At 51.6% G+C, this 18642-nt stretch overlaps 1 protein-coding gene across 7 annotated transcripts in view; it reads right to left on the reverse strand.

The window, feature by feature from the left end:
- The window catches only part of LOC127038134 (IgGFc-binding protein-like), a 121036-nt gene extending 106824 nt beyond the window's left edge, over positions 1-14212 (reverse strand). For 6 of the 7 annotated variants that reach the window (XM_050930569.1, XM_050930571.1, XM_050930568.1 and 3 more), the window contains exons 1-8: positions 13971-14212; positions 12914-13481; positions 11662-12257; positions 6027-6597; positions 5575-5768; positions 4580-4718; positions 3218-3555; positions 518-1091 (exon numbers count right to left, since the gene is read on the reverse strand). In XM_050930569.1, coding sequence (XP_050786526.1) covers positions 518-1091; positions 3218-3555; positions 4580-4718; positions 5575-5768; positions 6027-6597; positions 11662-12257; positions 12914-13481; positions 13971-13973 — 2983 coding nt within the window. In that variant the 5' untranslated portion in view covers positions 13974-14212. The remainder of the gene's footprint in view (positions 1-517; positions 1092-3217; positions 3556-4579; positions 4719-5574; positions 5769-6026; positions 6598-11661; positions 12258-12913; positions 13482-13970) is intronic. The other variant, XM_050930570.1, reaches the window with a different exon arrangement.
- Positions 14213-18642: the final 4430 nt, after the last annotated feature.

The following is an 18642-nucleotide window of genomic DNA, read 5'->3' on the forward strand; positions in this document are numbered from 1 at the left end:
GCATGCAGAACCCCATGGCTGCCTCCAAGCAGGAGGGACATATCGCTGCTTCCCAGGAGCTGCCTGAGGTAAGCACCACCCAGAGAGCACCCGCATCCCCTCCCACATCCCAACCCCCTGCCCCAGCCCTGAGCCCTCTCCTGCAACCCAACTCCCTGCCCCAGCCCGGAGCTCCCTCCCGCACACTGAAAACTTCATTTATGGCCCCATCCCAGAGCCCGCACCCCAAGTCCAGAGCCCTTACTCTCTTCCTCTCCTACACTCCAATCTCTGCCCAGGCTAGTGAAAATAAGCACATGAACAAGGGTTGGAGAGAGCGAGCGATGTTGGGAAGGGGGATGGAGTGATCAGGGCTTGGGGCCTCAGAGAAGGGACAGGGCAGGGGGCAGGACAAGGGTGTTCGGTTTTCTGTGATTAGAAAGTTGGCAACCCTACTTCCAAAACCAAAGCTAGAACTCAAGAGGCTCCCCAGTCTAACCAGCAGACCATAGACCTTGGCATACAAATCTGTACTCACGGCATCTGGCCAGCTGCCTCCATTCCCCAATCCTGACCCCCTCCAGCTGGCAGGCGTCCGCGTAGGCCTTCAGGGCCTCACACAGGGCCTTCCTGTAGCCCTCGTTGTGGCACAGGTCGTACACGCAGTTGTCCAAGTAGACTGTGGGATCCACCTTGCTGTGGCACTGGCTGAAGGGCCCATCTGAGACCTTGGCTATCAGGCCGCATGAGGCCTCCTCCTTGTACTTTCTGGCTATGCTGGCGGCACAGGGCCTGCAACCTCCAATGCAATCGTGCCAGCAAAAATAATCTTCATCTTCCACTGCCCAGCTTTTCCCCAGGGCGGCGACACTGGGAGCCTGGTCCCCATCTGGGGTCTGGAAGTCATCGGCGGGGTCCCCATTATAGTTGCCGCACAGGCCACACAGGCTGTCGGAGAAGTCATTAGGGACGGTGATCCTCAGGTGGTTGTTCCAGTCATAGTACACCCTGAGGTTGAAGTTGGTGCGGAGGACAAGGGAGGTGCCGCTCTGATAGAGTCGAAGGGCCCCGTTGTTCAGGGAGATAGGTAAGTGGACCCTGGTGTTATTCACCTTTTCAGTGAAAAAGAAAGAGCAAAGGTCACAATCGAGTGCATTTACAAAGTGACCTCATCCCAGATACAATTTTTCACTAGTATTTGCCTATTCTTCAAAATCCAAATGTTTTCAGGAGATGGTTCCTTTTCAATGACGTTTTGATGGAAACCCAGTAGATTTCAAAGACTGACCTGGACCCAGGACTCCATTCCCCTTCCCAGAAAATTTAGTAATTTTTGGTTTTCATTCCATATCAGAATGAAGCTAATTTTCAAATAATTGAAATCCTCTCCAAAATGGAATTAACTTTCTCCAGTCAGCTCTATCTAGTATGATGCTATAATTTAATATTGGTTCAGATTTGGGTCCAGATTCATTGAAAATTATGAGTTGGTTCCATTGCTATTTAGAATCATAGAATATCAGGGTTGGAAGGGACCTCAAGAGGTCATCTAGTCCAACACCCTGCTCAAAGCAGGACCAATTCCCAACTAAATCATCCCAGCCAGGGCTTTGTCAAGTGTGACCTTAAAAACCTCTAAGGAAGGAGATTCCAGCACCTCTCTAGCTAACCCATTCCAGTGCTTCACCAGTCTCTGAGTGAAAAAGTTTTTCCTAATATCCAACCTAAACCTCCCCCACTGCAACTTGAGACCATTACTCCTTGTTCTGTCATCAGGTACCACTGAGAACAGTCTAGATCAGGAGTTGGCAACCTTTCAGAAGCAGTGTGCTGAGTCTTCATTTATTCACTCTAATTTAAGGTTCCACGTGCCAGTAACACATTTTAATGTTTTTAGAAGGTCTCTTTCTCAGCCTATAATATGTAACTAAACTATTGTTGTATGTAAAGTAAATAAGGTTTTAAAAATGTTTAAGAAGCTTCATTTAAAATTAAATTAAAATGCATATCTCCCCGGATCAGTGGCCGGGACCTGGGCAGTGTGAGTGCCACTGAAAATCAGCTCGCATGCCGCCTTCCGCACACGTGCCATAGGTTGCCCTACCTCTGGTCTAGATCCATTCTCTTTGGAACTCCCTTTCAGGTAGTTGGATTTTTTCCAAAAAATTCCAATAGTTAACCTGTGATTTCAGTATAGCCCACTGTAGATGAAAGGGCTGGCGATAAGAATTGCTGGAGGCTGCTGTAAATGACAGGGACTGCACTGGTTAGAGCTGTTAGGGAGCGGCTCCACTGGGAGAGGAGGCTGTGTTGGTGAGAGCTGTTAGCAGCATCACTTGAGGGGCGAGAGGTCTCAAGGAGCTGACTACAATGTTCTGGGGCTCCTGAGGTTCCTCAGGTTGGAGATGGCTCTGTAGTACAAAGGCCCTGAGCTGCCTAGATATGCCTCAGAGTTTCCCCATATCTTAGAGCTCAGGCAGTGTCCTCTTGGATCCAAGAGTGGGAATTCTCCTCAGGTGGGATCTCACCTGTTACATTAGAAACTGCTGGGGAATTTGCGGAAGGATGGACTCAGTGGAGCTGGGATTTGCCCTGCTCCTGCACGACACGCTGTGGGATATGTCATGACTGAATGCTCCAATCTACACTTTATCTGGTGTGTAGATCCTATGTGCTTGTGACAGAGCTGGCAGCTTCCCACACTGAGCCACCCAGCCTGCTCCCCTCAGCACAGCACCCTCTAGTGCCAAATTAGGATCAGTGCGACTCTGACAGGAAAGCACCCCCGACTGACCCACGAAACCACTTCCTGCCACACAGCACCCACTAGTGACATGATGGGCACTGGGATCAGCACCGACAGCAAGGGGAGAGCGCTCTGTACTTGGTACCCAGACCGCTCCCTACCACGGAGCTCTCACCGGTGTCCTGCTGGGCATTGGGCTTAATACTAACTCGGGAGAAAGGTCCTGCTACTGAGACACCTACACATCTAAATAGTACAGAGCCCCCTATCAAAGTGCTGGTACGGGGGGGACAGCACAGATACAGTGGCAGAGCACCTACTAAATCAATGATAATACCCACTGCAATACCTTGGGGTATTTTTTTCAAGGTACGGACATTGTCTAGCTTTCAATTCTACGCGGAGGTCAGTGGTGCAGTTTCCTGCCCTCTATTTAGCAAAGCCTACAGGGTGGGCATAGGAGCAGGGTGGATGTGCACGCCCAGCACTCACCCACACAAAGCCGACCTCAGCCCTGGCTGCTGTGATGGTGACTCCATCCACCTGGACAGTCACCGACCAAATGTAGAAAACCTGTGTGTTCCCCCTGTTCTCGTTCTTGGCCGTGACATGGAAGGAGGGCAGGACGGAGTCATCCTTGCAGGTCTTGGCCACTGTGTAGTTGCAGTTGCCGTGAAAATCATACGCCCGTCCATCGAAGGTGTGGTAATGCAAGTATCCCCCGGCCCAGCACGTGCCCCGAGAGACTGGCACACACTCTGGCTGCCCATTTATCATCTTGCAAATAGTTCCTTCCCTGCAGAGAACCACACTGCAGGATGGAATAACTACTGGGGAAAGACAAGAAACACCAGAACAATCAGTTATATATGAGAGCAGAGTGGGGGCTTAGGGTGGTGTGAAAACCAGGATGATATTTAATGTCCTTGAAATCCTACTTCTTAATATAGCCTGTTTGTGAAATGTACTGAATGATCGTTTGATATATCTATCCCTCTACATCCCCTCTCTCTCTCTCAACTTATCCATCCATCCATCCCCATACACTGTACTTATCTATCTATCTACTCCCATGCACCTTTCACAAATCTCTCACAAGTCCTCTGCTGAGAAATTCCTGCCTGGGCGAGACCTTTCTTGGGGTACAGCCAGCAAAGTGGTCTCCTGTGTCTCCCTCCCCACAATGCCCAGCAGAGGTGGTGCAGCCCAGAGGGGCATGTTGTGGGCAGCATTGAGCAGGCAAAGGAGAGTGGCTGGGATGTGATGGGCTCTGACAGTGCCCAGCTGTCTAATGGCTCCTTTAGGGCCAGTGCCGGCTCCAGCTATTTTGCTGCCCCAAGCGGTGAAAAAAAAATAGAAGAACCCGATCGAGGTGCTGCTGAAGTGCCACCGAGGAGCAAGACACCAAGTGAAGGACCCGCCACTGAATTGCCGTGGATTCGGAGCAGGCCGATTAAGCTGCTGCCGAAGTGCTGCTGATGATGATCCAGATGTGCCACCCTGACAACTGAGGCGCTGCCGCCCCTTTCTGTTGGCCGCTCCAGGCACCTGCTTCTTTCACTCCATTTTGAGCAGCCCCCAGGTTTTAATAAGCTCCCTGACAACTGCCCACCCTACTCGGCTGCGCATGCCAGAAGCAGGACTCAGCAGACACTCTGACCCAACAAGGCTTTTCATCTTTAAAATTGAAATTCTGTAATATTATGGCTCAGGGTTCGTGGCTAAATAAAGGGGAAAAGAAAGTGAAAAGGGTGAGAAGACAATCACAACTATTTTACTCACTGTTTGTGCAATAACCCCTCAGACATCAGTGACTGTCTTTTACCTTGGTTGCAATCAGTGACTGTCCTTTACCTGGGTTGCAGCCCATAACGCCGTCTCTGATCTGGCAGGTTTCTCTTCTGGAGCAGCTGTGGGCTTTGCAGGTCACCCCTTGGGTTGGAACACAGGTGCAGCTTTGCTGGCACTCATTCATAAGGACAGTCTGACTGGGCTAAGGGGATATTTGGAAAAGGGAAAATATTGCAATGGAACTGGAAACAATTATTTATAATATTTCTGGCAGTGCTAAACCCAGAATTCTGTGGTGAGGTGTGTGAATGTGCATATTGTGTCATAACATTATTTCTCTGTCTAAAGGCTGTCTGATAGCTTTCTTTGATAGGGTAACAAACCTTTTGGATAGAATCATGGAATCATAGAAGATTAGGGTTGGAAGAGAATGCAGGAGATCATCTAGTCCAATCCCCTGCTCAAAGCAGAACTAACACCGACTAAATCATCCCAGCCAGGGCTTTGTCAAGCTGGGCCTTAAAAACCTCTAAGGATGGAGATTCCACTACCTCTCTAGATAACCCATTCCAGTGCTTCTCCACCCTCCTAGTGAAACAGTGTTTCGTAATATCCAACCTACACCTCCCGGACTGCAACTTGAGACCATTGCTTCTTGTTTTGTCAATGAGTCCTGCAATGAATGCAAGGGATTGGACTAGACGACCTCTCGTGGTCCCTTCCACCCTATGATTCTATTATTCTAATGTGTTAAGTGCTGGCCCGAGGGCCAGGAACAACACCTAGGTTCTATCCTGCCATCTGCTCCTGGCTCATTGCATGGCCATGAGCAAGTCACTGCCCCCTCTGTGCCTCAGTTTCTCCATAACAAGCAAAGTGTGTTTAATCTTCTTGCCTTTTTTGGAACTTTGGGCATTGCATACTAGCAGAGCTGGGATGCCAGGCTCGATGGGCCAGTGCTCTGATACATTATAGCAAACCCTATCCCTGACTAGTATAGGATTTAAGATGTGTATAAAGCAAAAATTAAATCAGACCCAGACCACTTGAGGTGGTACCTTGTAGTATCTCCCCTGTTCAAAGCATCCACAGCTCTCCTGAGTCACACAGCCCTGGCCATCGAAGAAGAAGCCCTTGTCACACTGGCAGCCTTCAGCACAGGTCTCTGGGCAATCCATGATGTTTCCAGCACAGGCGACAGTGCAGAGGTCAGCACAAACCTCATAGTGGCTGTTGGCAGGGCAACTCACAGCTTGAATGGAGAGAGGAATAATTATTGGTTGGATAGATCTCATACCACGGGCTAGAGGGAGAGAGACATAAAGGAGAGGAGAACAGCACAGGAAGGAGGGGACAAGGACACCTGAGGTTGCTGGTTCACACTGAAAGAGTCTATGAAGAATCCCAGAATTCTGGAATTTTGTTCCCGTAAATGCTGTCTCCCTCTCCCCTTTTGTCCCGCACCCAGCGCACCTTGGCTACCTGAGCTCCATCAGTATCACAGACTTACGGCAGAAGAAGGTGCTCCTCCAGGGCAGGATGGTGACCTTGGCCTCTTGGCAGGCCGTCACGTAGCTGTGGATGCTCTGGCACAGGACCTGGGAGTCCCCCTTTCCCAGGCAAAGATCATACAGGCAGTTGTTGAAATACACGCTGGGGCTGACCGTGCCGTGGCAGGCAGTGAAGGGGCTGTCAGGGGCTGTGAGCAACCCGCAGTATTGGCGCTGTTTGAAGACATCCTTCCTCTCCTCACAAACTGGACAGCTGTTCCCAGCACATCTGTCTACACATGATGCTCCTGGGACCTGCACTTCCCAAGCAGAGCCAAATGCTGCCACATCAGAGACTGTCCTGCCATTGGGAAGCAGGAACTTGCTGTCCTGCCATCCACTGTAGTTCCCGCACAGGCCACATGTGTGGCCCTGGTATCGCTGTGGAATGGTGACTCTGGCCTGGTAAACCAGGTCGTAACTCACAATGAGGCCAAAGTCAGTTTGCACCAGGATGTTAGTACCATGCTGATATGCTTGGAGCCGCTTGTTGGCCATGATCACTGGGAGGTTGTGGAACACCCCATCCACCTGTCCGAGACAGAGCATTCCTCTGTGAGAAGTGGCAGTGGACACTGGACAGGGGTGGGGACAACGCGTTTTCAGATTCTGCTCTCGCTCACACCATGGAGTAAACCCAGAATGACCCATGACTCCAGATTTCACTTTGGAATGACATCCTCATCTTCCAAGCTCTTGACATTGTTACCCTGGCCTACATCTCTTCTCTCATCTCCCTATCTACCCACCTGCCTCCCTCCTGATACTCTCTCTTTTCCATTCCTATCTCCTCCACCCATGTTTGGCCCACACCTCCTTATCATGACAACTTCTGCACTCAAAATAGTTTCCCACTTCTTTTCCATCTCCCCCTCTCTCCTAAACTCTACTTTTCTCATGAATCCTTCTCCATTGACCAATTCCCTATATGTCAAGTTCTCTTTGTTCCAAGGTAAACTACAGGCTTCTCAGGGGAATTGATCATGGGACAGATTCTTCAACAGAGAGGCCAACTGAGTTCCCATAGAAAGGAATTTCATCCCACGTTTGCAAAATATAAGGTATGTAGAGGGGTTTCCCAAATAATTAATATTAATAAATATGGAGTATGAATCAAGAAGAGAGGCAGAGAAGATGCATCTGAGCTGCAGGATGCTCAGCTTTCCCAACAGAAGCTCTCACACACCACCACCCAGGAGTAATGCTTTCTACCATCTCCAGTTTACTGCTGGGGGAATTCTGTGCCACTCACTATGTAGAATTTGTGCAGAAATTAATGTGCACAGAATTTCCTTCCTTCCCCCGAAATGGGCTGCAGAGCTGCTGGCCGCCACTAGGAGCCACTGGATCCAGCAGAGCCCAGCTCACAAATAGAAGACCAGGAGGAGGGGGAGGAAGCTGGAGGCTTCCCAGTTCTCAGCATGGCCTTAAGGAAGGAGGTGTGCAGGAAACTCCATACAAGTCCGGAACCCAGCATCAGGCTGTTTCTCCCTCTGGATCCCTGGGCTCTGAGGGGTAGGAGGTGCAGGTGTCTGGGTTCAGGGAACCCTGCAGTGGGGCTCTGGGGAAGGGGTGTGGGTGTCTGGGCTGTGGGGGGGCCTGTGGCTGGGCTCTGGGAGAGGGGAGGGGGCAGAGAAACAGGATACTGGATTGTCCTAGGTTTTTTTTTAAACTCTGTACTCCTGGTGGAATTTTTGTTACAGACATACTTGCTGATGGGTATGCTGAAATATTTTCCCAAAATAATTGAAATTGGCATGATGATATAGTGTTGTTTTGACAAATAAATATGCAGAATTTTGCAGTATTATAAAATATTGGGTTCAGAATTTTTTTGGCACAGAGTACCAGTTGACTGTGAGATTCCATCCCATCCTATCAAAGGATGATTTATTTATGTCTTTGTTGCCTCTTGGCTGGACTGCAACAAGTGACATACCTGAGGAAAGAGCCTTCAGTTCTTACACCAGCTGGTGCAGAATGCTGGAGTTTATCTCCTCAGAAGCACTTTCCACAGGGCCGGTGCAACCATTTAGGCCAACTAGGCAGCCGCCTAGGGTGCCTAAAAGCCCACTCAGGCGAGGAGGTGGAGTGGAGGTGAGCTGGGGCGGGGGGCGCGGGGAGGGCTGCCCGCAGTAACGGGGAGGGCGCGCACAGGGAAACTGCTCCCCGCCCCAGATCACCTCCACTCTGCCTCTTCCGCTGAGCACACAGCCCCCGCTCTAAGTCTCCTCCAATCGGCGCAGCAAGCCTGGAAGGGGAGGAGAATTAGAGCGACATCAGCATGCTCAGTGGAGGAGACAGAGCCGAAGTGAGCTGGGGCAAGCTTCCCAGGCGGGGTTAGCTGCCACAGAGGGGGTGTCTCCGTGGGTGGGGTTAGCTGCCACGGAGGGGGATCTCCCTGGGCGAGGTTAGCTGCTGCGGAGTGTGGGTAACTGCTGTGGGGGGGGTCTCCCCGGGCGGGGGTGGTCTCCCTGGGTGGGGGGGGTGGCGGTCTCCCTGGGTAGGGGGCTCGGTTAGCTGCTGTGGGGGGCGGGTCAGCGGGAGGGGGCACAAGGTGCAAGTTTCACATAGGGCAGGAAACTTCCTTGCACGGCCCTGACGGTCCACTGTGAACACATCACACCTCTCCTCCGCTCCCTGCATTGGCCCCCACAGAACATCAAATCCCATTCAAGGTCTCAGTTCTTATCTTCAATATACTCAGCTGCCTTCCGACAAGGGGAGATACTACATAATTAATTGGATCAATTTCCATGATGAAGACCCTTGTTCCAAAGCTTTTCAAGGCTCGAGCATAACCTTTGCCAACATCACCGTAGCCTGCCTGTGATCGGGTGCTCTCGCCACACCAGCCCCAAAAGGGCAAAGGAAGCTGAGTAAGGAACCAATTAGTGTGGCAGGCCACACGTGAGGGGATTAGGCTTGAGGAGCAACCCCTGATTGGAGGAAGAAGTTCAGCTGAATGGGTATGACCTGGGCTAGTAAAAAGCCAGGAAGCTGGGAACAGAAAGGGTGGCAGTGAGAAAGTCTGTATTACAGTGGGAAGAAGGGTAGCAGTGAGAAAGTCTGCCGCCACTGTCTGTGTATTAGAGAGGGAAGAAGGGAATGCAGGAAAGGAGTCGAACCCTAGGAGCCTGGCCCTGAGGGAAGAGCATACCCAGAAGAGAGAAGGATGGAGAAGAAAGCTTGTGGGAGGCAGAGGAGAAAGCAGCCCAGAGAGACAGCAGCAAGGCTGGGGACTGATTAGACTATAGCTGCATGTTGTAGAGTCCCTGGTGCAGAACCCAGAGTAGTGGGCAGGCCCAGGTTCTCCTACCAGCCACTGACAGAATGGCATTGCCTGGACAGTGAGTCCAGGGAGACCCTAGACCCTGGAAGGGGCAACCCGATAGTGAACTGGACAGAGGATGAGTCACAAAGAGGAAGCTGCAGCTCCTGGAGCCAGAGAGGGGCCCCAGACTGAGCGAGAGAGGACAATGGGCAGAGAGAGACCAAAGGGGAAGGCATTACATCTGGAAGAGAGCTAATCCCCAGAACAGTCAGAAGGAGGCACCACCTACAGTGAGTAGAGCACCCCGTGACACTGCCACAAGGGCCACTTCCCCAGCAATCATGACATCTGTGACAAGGTTAATGCCTTCAATAGAAACTCTCAGCGGCCATAAAGATTATCAAATTTATTCTTGGTGACAGAGTCATTTATGTTGACAGCACTTTCAGGGTCCAGTTGGCCTTTATCTTACACAACTAGTCATTTCCTCTGAGATGCCTTTAATTCAAGGAGATGTGGGTATTTGGTACAAGCCAGGGTGGTCAAGTCCCTACCATCATCTAAAATTACACTCAAGCGTTGCTAATCCTTGAAATAGAGGGTATGTTAAAGATTGATAAAAGCTTCACGATGAAATCTGTGATCAACAGCTTTGCTCCTTTGGCATAACTGGACTTTCACTTTCTACAATGACTGCCTAGGAAGGAGCACTGTGGGAAGGGACCTGGGGGCTATGGTGGATCACAAACTAAATATGAGTCAGCAGTGTAACGCTGTTGCAAAAAAAGCGAACATCGTTCTGGGCTATATTAGCAGGAGTGTTGTAAGCAAGACGGGGAGTACACTTCTACCCCGATATAACGCTGTCCTCGGGAGCCAAAAAATCTTACTGCGTTATATGTGAAACCGCGTTGGAGGTTTTTAAGAACAGGTTAGACAAACACTTGTCAGGAATGGTCTTGTTATTACATAGTCCGGCCTGAGCGCAGGGGACTGGACCAGATGACCTACTGAGGTCTCTTCCAGTCCAATGCTTCTATGATTCTGTGATTAAGAATAAGGCTTATCTGTGTAGGAAGGAGAGCTTTCTTGGAGGCCAGCCCAAGCCTGGAGAATAAACACCCACAGCAATTAAGGACCATCACAAACCCCACACAACTTTCTGCTGAAAGTGCAAGGCACAAAATGCATTTCTATGAGCTTGTGTGATGAGGTGCACTCACCCCACACTGGACAGGGAAGGGTTAACTCCTCATTTTGGGCTAAAGAAACCGTGCCCCCACTTCCCTCCTGGGCATGCTTCAAGTGCAGTGATAGTATAAAAGGAAGCAGCTCAGTTTGGGCTGATCGCTGAGGAGGAAGGACACATCTCTTAGGATCCTGTCTGGGAGCAGCTGGAGCCCCTGACCTTGGAAGCCAGAGGTGCCAAGACCCAGACCGATGCCTGGCTACCTACAAACACCCAAGAGGGATTGGAGTCACTGGGGACTGCATGCACCCAGGGCCGGCACAACCCATTAGGCAACCTAGGCTGTCGCCTAGGGCACCAACATTTGAGGGGCGGCGACTGTGGCGGCCGGATCTTCGGCTGCCCCGGTAGTTGGCAGTATTTTGGGGGTGGGACCTTCCACTGCCTCTGTCAGGGGCAGCATTTCGGGGGCAGAACATTCTGCCACCTCTGTCGGGGGCAGCATTTTGGGGGCGGGACCGACTGCCGCCTCTGTCGGAGGTGGCATTTTGGGGGCGGGACCTTCCGCTGCCTAGGGTGGCAAAAAAGCTGGCGGCACTCCTGCATGCACCAAGAAACCCAGAAACCTGGACGACACCCTGACTACTGCTCTGAGAGACATTGAAGGAAGTGGCCCGGGGGGGACTAGATGTAGTCCTATGGGAAGTCAGCATGTTTCAGTTGTGGCGCAACATTGCACCACTGTTAGGGCCCTGGGCTGGGACCTGGCAGAGCAGGGTGGGCCTGCGTTCTCCTACCCTGGTACCCTCCCCCCAGATGGTTGCCCATTGGCTCTGGCTGCTAGGCCTCACTGCCCTGTGGATAAGGGAAACCCCATTGGCTCTGGCCACAAGGCCTTATTGCCCTGCAACTGACGGCACCTCTCTGACTCTGGCCATTGGGTGGCACATCCCTGAGAGAGAGGGCATCTGTATGGACCCTTACCATCAGGTCTTCTAGCCCTGAAGACAAGGGCAGCCAAATTCACTCTGATCACTGGGCCATACTGTCCCGGAGGCAGACAATTATATCAATAATAGCCAATTGGCCTTATCCCCACGAGGTAGACGGCAGGATCTGGAGAAGGCCTTACCATGATGAGCCCCTGTATGTTCTGCAGCAGGGTGAGTGTGATCCCATACAGCTGAATGGACACCAGCTTGGCCATGGAGACGTTCCCACTGCCCCAGGATTCTTTCTCTATGCTGATAGTGAATGGTGTAAGGTGATTGGCATCGGTGCAGGTCTTGGCCAGGATGTAGGTGCAGGTGCCTTGGAAGTCAAAGGGGACCCCGTCGAAAGAGAGGTAGTGGGGATGGCCAGAGGCAGAACAGGTCGCAGATCCAAATGGGTGGCATTTCTGGACACCGTCCACCACCCTGCATTGCTCACCAGTGCTGCAGGAGAATGCCTTGCACACAACCTCCCCACCAGCCTGACACACGCACTGCTCCTCGCATGAACCGCTCGGGTGGAAGGTCTCCCCGGCCTGGTAGTAAAGTCCTCTGTGGAGGCATCCACACTGGGAAAAGGGGACACAGAGGTCACCACTGAGAACAAAGCCCTCATCACACACGCAGCCTTCCTTACACCAGGTCGTGCATTGCACTGGGGAATGGAGGTTGCTGCATGTCAGATCACAGCTGCTGCTGCATAATTCATAGTGACTGTTCAGGGGACAGGACAGATCTGTAATTAGAACAAAGAGTTAGCTCACATAGCAATGAACCATCACCAGAAGATGCAATTTTGTTTCAGCTCCTAATATTCTATTTCCTTGGTTTAGTTAAATAATTGAAGGCGCCATCTGCAGTCCAGCTCAGCAGGTCTGAAGGACTGGATGCCTCAGAGAGACCAGATGATGTGATACAGACAATCTCTCTCCAAGGCCTAAGGTTCTAGGATTCATGGTTTCACTGCTAGCTTTTTGTTTTGAATCCAGGTCAGTAGTGGTTAAAATTCATTCCCAACTGATGGCTTGTGTGGGATGAGTTGGTGGGTTCCCAGCCCAGTTCCTAATGGAAAAATGTCACAGTTTGAAGCCACCCAGTCCAGGCTCTGATTATGTCCCAGTCTCAGCAGGGGAGCCCGGGACTAGATGGGCCATAAAGTATACTACATCGCCAGACAGTATTTCTCTGGCCCAAGGTACGCCACACTGATGGCGCATGTAGTAGGGACAGCTCCAGTGGCCACTACCTGTGTTGTACCCACCCCTTGGAGAGACGACATATTTAAAAAATGTTCAACAGAACAGTATAATCTAGTGTTTAGATCAAGATTTACCAGCCAACAAGAATTAACAATCCCCATGGGGCAATCAGAATTGAACACAGAGGACTCACGGCAGAATTTCTCAGTCCTCCAGGGATGTACTATAGCTCCAGCTTCCTGACATGCTTCAGCATACGCAGCAACAGCATGACAAATGTTACTCTCCCGCCCACTGAGGAAGCAATAGCCGTACACACAGTCTATGAAGTATCCATGGGGGTCCACTTTGCTGTGACATCCTCTGAAGGGGCCACTCTTGTATAGGATGAGCCCACACTGCCCTCTGCTACCTCGTTGTTGTTTTTCAATAGCTTCTAGACTTGCACAAGGTGGTATCGTTATTGCAGAGCATCTTGGAAGGTCTCCTACCTTCCAGCTCTGGCCAAAGCTGATGGGGTTTGGTGCCAGCGTGCCATCCCTCATAAGCATATCATCCTTCCTGTCCATGTTAAAATTGCCACACTGACCACATACGGCTCCCGCGTAGGTAACTGGCAGAGTCACCGTGGTGCGTCCTGACCACCTGGCATAGGTAACGCTGAGGCCAAAGTCTGTCTGGATCACTGTGGCCCAGCCCTTTCTATACACAGTGATTTTCTTATCGAGATTGAAGGGAAGATTAATCAGGAAACTGTTCACCTGTAAAAGCAAGACACATGGAATATGAAAAATCGCTCACCTATGGTGGAACCTCTCGCCCCAGCACAGAGCTCTGGCCCATGGTTGTAATAATAATCTACCTCTTGAAATCTTTGTCCCATCTGGCCTGCTCTCTCCTCTACAGCCTGCCTGAAACCTTGCTCTCCAGACTAGGAAGGATCCTCCAACCAGACTTTCATTTCCTCTGGCATTGGCTATTGCAGTTCCCTCCTCTGTGTGCTACCTGAGCCCCAGCTCCCTAGGTTCCCACATATGTTGGATGCTATTGACACCTTCTCACACAGACGAAGTGTAACCACATCACCACAACCATCAAGCTTCTCCATTGGTTGTCCATTCACATCAGAATCCAGTTAATATTTCACCTGTTTTTTTAAGATCCTTCTATGCTTTTCTGCAACTGACTTCTGATCACAAAGGCAACTTTCCAGAAATGTTTTAGAAACTAGACGTGATTTCTGAACTCACCATGATTTTGCCAGGTAATTGATTGCTGACCCTGATGTCAGTTTCATAAACCTTGATCTGTACAGGAGCAGTACTATTCTCCTGGAAATAGACTTCAAAGTCCACCAGTCCCTCTCCCTTCTTGCACAGGGCAGTTAGCTGGTAGTGGCAGGTGCCTTGGAAGTTGTATCTCTGTCCATCAAAGGTGGCATAATGCAGATTCCTTGTCACAGAGCAGGTGGCGTAGCTAGAGGGATAACAGCCCCTTATACCATTCACTAGCCCACACCTCTCTGAACGTTTGCATTTAGCAGCCACGCACTCGACTTGTCTAGAGACTGTGTTGCACATGCACCGTGTCCCACATGCCTCGTCGACCCAGAAGCTCTCGTTGGGGGCAAAGGGGCGCCCCTCGAATAGGCACCCACAGCTGCCCTTGGGGATGCATTTGCCCTGGCTCAGCACAAATCCATCCTTGCACTGGCAGCTTTCCACACAGGGGTCTTGGCAGCTGCTGGGGGCTGACTGGTCCACACACGTGGCTGGGCAGGCTGTTCCACAGAGTTGGTACTGGCTGTTCTCCAGGGGGCACTCCATGGCTGGGGAGTGAAGGACCCACAGATTTAGCAGCAAACCCTCTCCATGAGAAAGCAGTATTTAAAATATAGAGACAGGGACGTATCTAATGGGGCACAGAGAGCTCTCCAATCCCACTCACCTAAAGATAGGGTGACCAGATGTCCCGATAAAATCAGGACTGGCCCAGTTTTGAGCAGTTTGTCCCGCATCTCGACTGAAGTACAGTCAGGATGCCATTTGTCCTGATATTTTGTTCTGGGCACAGTGGCACTTTTTTTTTTTTTTTTGCTTATGCTCACCCAGGTCTTCGGCAGCACTTCGGCGGCAGGTTCATCAGTCGCTGATGGTCTTCAGCGGCATTTTGGCGGTGAGCACTTCTTTCTTTGGTGGCAAGATTTATTACCCGCTTCCAAACTGCCACTGAAGACTGTCAGCAACTGACGGACCTGCAGCTGAAGTGCCGCTGAAGACCTGGACATCCCAGGTGAGTGTAACAATTGAAAAGGCGCTCCCCCTACGGTGGTCCGATATTTTGGATTTATCATCTGGTCACCCTACCTCAAGAAGAGTCAATGATGCTCATCACATTGTAGGAGGTGCCTGGCACCTTAAAGGATCAGGCCCATAAAGGGATGATTGACTTAAAAATTGGCATAATCTTATCTCAGATTCCCATGTGTCATTGGCAGATGTTATATATTCACAGTGAGAGCCATCGTAGAAATACCATAGACAGATAGGCAGAGATACTGTAGGTACAGTACAACCAAGAATCTTCATATCCCAAACGCTGCTCAAAGCACTAGGCCACACTCTCTCCTAAGGAAAAGAATAGAATGCTGGAGTGCCGACCCCCAGACCTGTTTATATAATGTTGGCATTCAAATCTGTACTCACGACATCTGGCCAGCTGCCTCCATTCCCCAATCCTGACCGCCTCCAGCTGGCAGGCGTCCGCGTAGGCCTTCAGGGCCTCACACAGGGCCTTCCTGTAGCCCTCGCTGTGGCACAGATCGTACACGCAGTTGTCAAAGTAGACTGTAGGATCCACCTTGCTGTGGCACTGGCTGAAGGGCCCATCTGAGACCTTGGTTATCAGGCCGCACAAGGCCTCCTCCTTGTATTTTCTGGCTATGCTGGGGACACAGGGTCTGCAACCACCAATGCAATCATGCCAGCAAAACTGATCCTCATCTTCCACTGCCAAGCTTTGCTCCTGGAGAATGACACTGGGCTCCTGATCCTCAGCTGGGGTCCAGAAGTCATCAGAATGGTCCCCATTATAGTTGCCGCACAGGCCGCACAGGCTGTCGGAGAAGTCATTAGGGACGGTGACTCTCAGATGGTTGTTCCAGTCATAGGACACCCTGAGGCTGAAGTCGGTGCGGAGGATGAGGGAAGTGCCACTCTGATAGAGCCGAAGGGCCCCATTGTTCAGGGAGATGGGTAAGTGAACCCTGGTGTTATTCACCTTCATGGTGAGAAATAAAGGGCAAAGGTCACAATTGATGATACTAGTCTGTCATCTACATTTCATTCTGATCTCTGCTCAGATTAGCAATGGGCCCCATCCAAAATTTTCAGTGAATCTGGTCCCAAATCGGAGCCAGAAATAGTTTATAGCATCATGTTAGAAAGAACTGGCTGGAGAAAAGTAATTCTTTATGGTGGAGGATCTCAATATTTTGAAAATTGGTTCTGTCCCAATTTAGAATCTAATCAGTTGCAAAATTTTCTCTGAAGGGAAATGGAAACCCAGCTCGGGGGAAGTCCTCCTGGCAAGATGCCAAAGAACCAGGTCAGCAAGCTGAGAGAAAACCGGAATTTGCATGGTTCCTATCAGAACATCATTGAAATTGGACCATCTCTTCAAAGCCTTTTGATTGTGACAAATCGGCAAATACTGAAGAAAAACTATTTCATTGGGATTTCAAAAGAACTAAGACTAGAAATTGGTGAGGCCAACTATGGGGGGAGTATGACGGCTCTGGTTAGAGCCGTTAGGGAGCCACTCCAGTGGGGGAAGGGTCTATGGTATTGCCAATCTCAAGAGATCAGACCCTAAAACTCATGTTCACCCGCTCCTGCCTTAAAAGGCTTAAAACAGCCCAGGGAGAGGGTTGTGGCAGGGAAGGAAAGGGGCTGATTGGGAAAAGCAGCCTCAGCTGGGGGCCATGTCCCAATCAGGCCAAGGCTGGCTTAATGAGGGCCCAGCTGGTCCTTATAAGAGGGCTGGGGCCCGAAGACAGAGGCAGAGTCTCTCTCTCTAGCAATACAGAGAGAAGGGCCTGGCTGCTGGGGAGCTGAACAGGGTACCGAGACTGGAGCAGGGTGGGGGGAAGGCCAGAGGAGCTGGGGAGCTCCAGCCTAGAAACCCCCCAGGGTGCAGGCCTTGTTAAAGGCCAGGAAAAGGTACTGTGGGGCAGAGCTGGGGAAAGGCCCGAGGGGCTGGGGAGTTCCAGCCTAGAAACCCCCCAGGCTCCAGGCCTTGTTGAAGGCCAAAGAAGGTACTGGGGTTGCAGAGGGCAGCCCAAGGGCAAGCAGAGGCAGCAGGTCCAAAACCCCCCTTGCAAGTGATGAGTGGCACATACACTGCAATCTGCCCCTGGGAACGGGGGCTAGGTGATGACTGGCAGTGGCCATAGCCTGAGATGAGGGTGGGGGGAACTGCTAGGGGGTACTGCTAGGGGGAAGCACCCTGGCCTGAAAGGGGCACTGGGGTCCAGGAGAGACTTGGGCCCAGCGGCAAGTGAGACACTGGCCTGCAGAGGGCACTCTGGAGCTGAAACTGCTAATTCCCTGGACAACCAGGAGGAGGTACCGCAGGGGTGAGTCCCTGCACTGTTACAGGTCCCAGGGCATAAAGAGCTTTTTTTAAAGGACTACACTGTGATTTTCGGCCTGTCTTTTGTTAGAACTTTCCCTGCCCATCTCAGTGCGTGTCTGTGACAATTTGTGTTGCCCACTCACCTAAATTTATTGGGGAAGGGGATTTTGGTCCCTGTTGCAGGAGCTGTCACCCCCACATTTGCCTGTTCCCTGTGCAGTAATTAATCCTGTCCCCCATTCCCCCTTCTGTTCTCTCTGTGCCCATTCCCGACCCCCAGGGGCACCAGCTTTGTAAAAATTTTGGTGGTGCCCAGAATGGGTCCACGCAGAGCTGTCCCACCCTGGACCCAGTGCTTTGGGAGGCCCCATGTTCAGGGGGACGTGGGATCCAGGGTGGCCTGGGAGGTTAGTGGAGGGCCTGGCATCTGCAGCAGTGAGCGACTTGGTTGTCCCAGTCTGTCCTATGGACGGGATGGCTCTGAAAATATAAGCTCAAACATTGGTGGAGCCAGGACCACGTTCCTGAATATTGGTGGAGCAGGGGCACCCCGGGCCCATATAACTCGCTGCCTATACCTACTCCATCAGTTCAGCCACCTCAGAAACCCCCCCATTGCCCACCCTCCATCAGTCCAACTCCCCAGTTCAGCACCCCATTCTCCACCCCAGCAGTATAGGTCCCCTCAGTTCAGCACCCTAGCCCCCCCTCCATCAATTCCCCCTCAGTTCAGTCCCAGCCCCTGCCCCGCACCCCATCAGTGCAGCCTCAGCCCCCGCTCCCACCCCAGCAATCCCAGACTCCCACCTGCTCAACTCAGCCCCCCACAGCCTCTCCTCTGCTTCTCCTGGGATTCTTCAACCCCTGCCCCCTCCAGTCCCAGAGAGGCCTGCAATGAACTGGGGGCATCTGCTGAGGCTGCTCACCCCCATGTGCCCCTTCCCAGGGTGGGTGCTGGGAGGGAGAGAGGAGCATAGGAGCTGTCCCGTCCCGTTGCTGATGGGACAGGGGAAGGGAAGGAGCGGCACCACCCTGGGCAGCTGGGCTCTTTGCTCCCCCAAATCAGAGCGGTGAGCGGACAGGAGCAACTTTACTGGCTCCCAGCGGGGCTGAACTTCACCAGGGGGCTGGAGCGTCTCGCACCATCACCAGACGAGCCCCCGCCCCCAACAAAACCCCGGCACTTGTGAAAAAACCACGACTGGCAATGCTGGGTCTGTGCCAGCTAGAGCCATTAGGGATCAGCTCCTGAGGGGGAGAGGCCGCGCTGGTTAGAGCTATTGGGGC

This window comes from Gopherus flavomarginatus, chromosome 20 (genome assembly GCF_025201925.1).
Source record: "Gopherus flavomarginatus isolate rGopFla2 chromosome 20, rGopFla2.mat.asm, whole genome shotgun sequence".
NCBI classification, from domain to species: domain Eukaryota; kingdom Metazoa; phylum Chordata; order Testudines; family Testudinidae; genus Gopherus; species Gopherus flavomarginatus.